A 6,020-nucleotide genomic window follows, 5' to 3' on the forward strand; every position below is an offset into this window, starting at 1 on the left:
TTTATAGGCCGATTAAATAAAAGCTCAAGTTCATATATGGTGCAGCATCGATTCGAAGAATCGATGGAACATTTGTGCATATCTTTTGGGAATGTGATCTTTTAATACGTTTCTGGAAATCAATTCATTCCTTCACACAATCATTTTTAGAAATGCATTTTGAGTTAAGCTCCAATTTGTATTTATTAAATGATACACTGGATCTTCAGTTAGACCGGAAAAAAAGCAGGAAATTAATTATGATCACATACTTCGCTAAGAAATGCATACTTTTACTTTGGAAAGATGAGTCCCCTCCAACTTTCAAGTTTTTTTTAGATCAAATTTCAGTTTTTTTACCATTGGAAAAATTTACTTTGGAAAAATACAACCGTGGTCATATCCTTCAAAAATGTTGGTTTGGATTCAGAGGTACTGAGAGGGGCTTTCTTCAAGTCTCTTTTTAGTATTATTTAAAAAGGGATCTTGTACAAATGTTAAAGCACATTCCTCTACGTGGACAAAACTGTCTGCTGCAGATGAGACTTCCTCTCCGGTGGGAAAGATGCCTGATGGAAACAGATGCCTCCAGGAGTCAGAGCAAACTCCAGCAGTAACCCTGCACTTCTCATATCATGTGTTATATTACAGGGCTAGGAGAGGTTTTGCTTTTATGATGCATTTTAAGAAATGGACAACTAAGCTGCTGACAATTTTAGAAACACAATTCAAAACTCAGATAAGTGAAATGCCCATCAATATAGAAAAATATTTGTTTTCATGTTGATGTGTTCAGGATGTCTGCATGTTGTGAAAATAGTCCATATAAAGCATTAATGTCTTAATTGTCAGCCTTTCTCCATTTTTTACCCATCAATTACTTCCGTTGGTCCTTAAATTCAAGGATGATCCCTGTACTGATCACTGATTATTAAAAACACCTGTATTTAAGTATTTATTTGTATCTGTTTGCCCGTGAGTGCAGCCTCCTCTGCTAATAACAGTCTGTGCGTGTTAAAGGGAGCAACACTGTCCGTGTAATTACTGAAACACTTCATTAGACCAAACATTGGACACATTAGTCCGCTCTTTAGGCATTTTCTGCCTCTCTGGCAGATGAACTAAGATGTTCTGACCGAGTCGCGCTCCGTGGATTCTCTCATGGGCACTGAGAGAAAAGCCTGCTCCCCCACGCACTTTACACCCACAGCACATGCACATTCCTCCGCCAGGATAAAAGAGAGAAAGAAAAGGAAAGAGTTGAATTATAAAGAAGCGCAATACTGACGAGAGTCGGGAAGAAATGTCTCAAACTGGCAGGAAATCTCTAAATTACGCACAAGAATATCAGCTCGCAGCAAAACCGTGGCGGTGAAACTGACTTTTATTCCCAACATCCACACAAATGTGCCAATAAACCAACCCCAGCAGGCGGGATGAGACAGCTGTCTTACCTGCAAGACACGGTGATCTCAATCTTTGTCGCGGGCACGGTGGAGTTGAGAGGGTCAAACTCTCCTATGGATGCCATGGCTGCAGACCCTTTCTTTCTTTCCTTCTTTCTTTCTTTCTTTCCTTCTTTCTTTTTTTATTCAAATCACTTGTGAATCCTTGAATCCCTGAACTTGGCCCCAGTGCGCGCTTGTTGTGGAGCTGGAGTGTGCGCGTCCGCGCGGGTGAGCTGGTGCGTCGGCGGCTCCGCTGGTTCAGCTGGTCCTGCAGGAGCCGAGGGTAGAAACATACCTGCACACTCAGCCGCTCATTCATGAGCAGGGAGGGATGGAGAGATGGAGAGGGAGGAAACATGGACCCCCCACACACACACACGCTCACCCTCTCACCGTCGCCAGGTGGAGGCAGAGACCTCTGTTGTGCCAAACAGAATCTGATTTCTTCTGATTTCTGGCCGCGGGAGCGCGCACAGCAGCCCGTTGAACGATGGCGCTAAAACGTCAGATTATGAAGCTCAAGAATGAGATCAAGTCATATTTAGGCAGAAACAACCTTTCATTTAACTGTATTTGGCCTTCAATCAATTTTTGTCAGGTAAAAAGACCCATTTTCAGGGGAGAAATCAGATTCTGGCAGGCAATCACTTTTTGACACGACACCTCCGCCAGGAAACCCGCGCTGCGGGGACGCGCTGCTGCTGCACGGTGAGGTAGGCTACGACGGAGTTTTAGGGCCAACCTAAAACAAAAAAAATGTGAAATTACGAGAATAAAGTCATAATATAATGAGAATAAAGTCGTAATATTACGAGAATAAAGTCGTAACATTACGAGAATAAAGTCGTAATATTACGAGAATAAAGTCGTAACATTACGAGAATAAAGTCGTAATATGACAAGAATAAAGTGGTGATTTATGAGAATAAAGTCGTAATAATACGAGAATAAAGTCGTAATTATGAGAACTCTAACAGGAAGAGCATCTTCTCCCTGTGTTAAAATGAGGAATATTAAGCATCTTGTGAAGTTATATTTATATATTATAAATATATATTACGACTATTCTCACAACATTATGACTTTATTCTGGTAATTCTACGACTTTATTTTCGTAATTTCCTTTTTCTTTTTTTTTTTTGTCTTAGTTTGGCCCGAATACTCCGTCGTAGTAAGGCAAGACAAGGCAAGGCAAATGTATTTATAAAGCACATTTCACACGACGAGCATGGACTCAATGTGCTCAAATACATAAACAAACAAACAAAATTACAAGTTTACAATAACAGAAACAGACAAAAGTATGACAAGAGAAAAACAATAACAACAATTCCATTATAGCAAACATGCTATCACTCAGCCAACCATGTAGAGTTTACTCAACCGCCTGTGCAAAAGGTTTTTAGTTTAAAGTTTTTATTCTGCTTTTGAAGGAGGGCTGTTGGAGCAGACATTAGTTCCTGTTGGAGGAGTTCCAGAGAGTGTAGTGGTGACTGAAAGCACCATGAACAGATCTAGTGTAGATTCTAGGTATGATGAGAAGACTCTTATTTGATGATCTAAGGGATCTGTCCGGTATGTATTCAGTGAGCATGTTAACCATGAGGGAGCTAAGCCATTCATACATTTAAAGACAATAAGAAGTATTTTAAAATCTACTCTTTGTTTAACAGGGAGCCAGTGCAGAGAGGATAAAACAGGAGTGATGTGTTCATACCTCTTGGTTTTGGTTAGAATTCTGGCCGCAGCATTTTGAATAAGCTGGAGTTTATGCAACACTTGTTTTGTTAGTCCTGCAAAAAGTGCATTGCAATAATCTAATCTACTGGAGATAAAGGCATTGGCCAACTTTTCGGTCTGATTGTGACAGAAAGCATCTTACCGGTACTTTAGATATATTTCTGAGATGATAGAAGGCCGTCCTGGAGACATTAGCTATGTGTTTCTGGAAGTTAAGATCAGCATCTAACATAACACATTTTTGACAAGCTCACAAGGTTTTACTGACAGAGGAGTTAATAAAGGGAGAATATGTGGCCTCAGAGCACTTGGACCAACTAAAAGAATAGGAGAAGTGAGGATGGCAGAAACAGCTGGAGGAAGATGCTGAGGATGAATTTACAAACCTTACAACCAGACACCAGACATTCACCAAGCCACGTTCTCCGTGATTCAGAATAAACCATACAGGTCAAGTTTTGGATTTAAAAATAAGGGAAATGTTCCGCCACCTGCTCTCCAACCAGCCGAACCGAGGTCCAGTATTACATTTTAAGACAGGTTTACAAGATATTTAAAATATCTACCTGTCAATCACTTACAAACTACAATTATGTGTTCTTTATGTACCTTTGTTGACACTGAAATGCTGTGGACATTCCTATGTAATTCCTATAATAGAGCCTAAATGAAAACACAAAGGAGAATTAAAGCCCATTTATTTATTTTAAATATTTTCAGTTTATATACAAATTGATTGTCTTTAAATGAAACATTTTCTTTTAATTTGTCATTTTCACTCATGTGGGTTTCTGGCTCCCATTTTTAGATATATTTACATGAAGTCTTCTCTTTTTTGGCAGAAATGTCTTCTCTCTCGTTACATCCATCCATCTCTGATTTGTTGTTCCGAGTTTATTCCCGTTGTTGCCACTAACCTCTCAAGAACTGCCCCCTAGGCTACAGCAAGGGCAGTTCTCACCAGGTTAGTGACAATTCAGTTTGTAGAGGCACAATAATCCTTTTTTTTTTAATTATTATATTATAAAACGGGTAATTTACAGGAAAACACTAATACGGGAGGATGGCGGGAATAAGGGATAAAATACAGTAGTTTCTCAGCCAAAACGGGAGACTTGACAGGTATGGAATAAACACCAACATTTTCATCAAAATGTAAAAGTTAGATAAGAGGCGGTGTTGCAGCACGGCTGAAGTCTTTATCCACTTCCTGTGTGGGGCCTTTCTGTGTGGAGTTTGCATGTCCTCCACCTGCTTGAATGTTGTTGTTTTGGTGTTTTTCCCCAGGTGTTCTGAACTGCTCAGCAATCCCAAAACACGAGCCAACTGGTCCCTCTAACCGGACCTCATGACCCGGTAAGAACCATCCAGGTCATCCAGGCCATCCACGCCAGCAAGTTAGACAACGGTGGTCATGAGACAGAGACTCGATCTCAATTTGACTGGACCACACAGGTTATATTTATTTTTGTTATTTATTTTATGTTTTATTTTCTGTTGCTACACTGCAAAAACTCAAAATCTTACCAGGAATATTTGTCTTATTTCTAGTTAAAATGTCTAATTTTTAGTCAAAAAATCTCATTACATTTAAAACAAGAGTCATTACCAGAAAAATAAATTATTTGACAATTTTCACCTGTTTCAAGTAAATTTTCACTTGAAATAAGTAGAAAAATCTGCCAGTGAATTGGTGTGAATTGAAAATTGCAGATTTATCTTCTCATTACAAGCAAAAAAATCTTGTTCCACTGGCAGATTTTTCTACTTATTTTAAGTGAAAATCTACTTGAAACAGGTGAAAATTGTTGTTTTTTCCAGTGAGTCTTGTTTTAAGTGTAATGAGATTTTTTTTTTTTTACTAAAAATGAGTCATTTTAACTAGAAATAAGACAAATATTCTTGTTAAGATTTGGAATTTTTGCAGTGTAGATTGTCTGATGGGTGAGGTAGCCCAGACTAAATGTAGCATTTCCTTTGTTCTGCAGCAATATTGCTGCAAAAATGCACTTGAAAGACACTTTAAATATTCTAGTTTTGCTAGTATCATTGAAATTATGGGAAAATGCATAATTTAGTGTTGAATAACGTTCCAGGCATGTACACCCCCTCTGATCTGAGATGCAGCCCTAGTCATCATTTTCTAGAACTGGCCCTGCCAGCAGTTCTTCCTCTTGTTAATGTACCATTTTGTAAACTATTTGTATTTTGCATTTGATTTAATGTTTTGGTGCATCTGCGTGGGGCTGGTCCTCATGCACGCTCGCAGCGCTGCAGGGTTTGTGCTTCAGAAACTGGTGGAGGTGGAAATGTGCTCGGCCCTCCCGCACAAGCGGACAAGGAGACCCCCAACACGCTGCAAAGGTTTCAGTCTTTATTTGGAGCAGACACGTTGCAGTTAGCAACTGAATCTTTCAGTAATTTGCTTCAGCTGCAGAAGTTTCAGATGTTTTCAAATATTGGCTCGGTTAAATGTATCTGTTGTTTCTTTTCTCCAGAGTAGTTTGGCCGTGGAAGTTGTGAACTTTCCACTCACAAACGGAAACATGAAAGTCGTGTATGAACGGAGAACCCGGATGAAGCAAATAAGCACTGTTCAGCTCTCCATAAAAACTTATTTACGGATCACTTACAGGAAAAAAACAGGAACTAGCCTCTTTCTCTGTTTCAGGATCTCAAAAAATCAATGGTTGATCCAATTTCTGCACGATTACCTGATTAAACCGGTTAACGTGTGTAAACAAAAAACCCAAGAGAACAAAGAAAAAGAAATGAAACTGTTATTTTCACCTAAATTACTACTTATCTTTACCTGTAAGAATGAAATTACTCATATCATCAAAGCAAAACTCA

General features: G+C 39.1%; 1 protein-coding gene across 2 annotated transcripts in view; it reads right to left on the minus strand.

Annotated features, from left to right (window-relative positions):
- Positions 1-1,675, minus strand: part of LOC133449562 (copine-9-like) — a 177,359-nt gene extending 175,684 nt beyond the window's left edge. For both annotated transcript variants that reach the window (XM_061728726.1, XM_061728727.1), the window contains exon 1: positions 1,434-1,675. In XM_061728726.1, the coding sequence (XP_061584710.1) occupies positions 1,434-1,510 (77 nt within the window). In that variant the 5' untranslated portion in view covers positions 1,511-1,675. The remainder of the gene's footprint in view (positions 1-1,433) is intronic.
- Positions 1,676-6,020: the final 4,345 nt, after the last annotated feature.

Source organism: Cololabis saira, chromosome 8 (genome assembly GCF_033807715.1).
Source record: "Cololabis saira isolate AMF1-May2022 chromosome 8, fColSai1.1, whole genome shotgun sequence".
NCBI classification, from domain to species: Eukaryota; Metazoa; Chordata; class Actinopteri; order Beloniformes; family Belonidae; genus Cololabis; species Cololabis saira.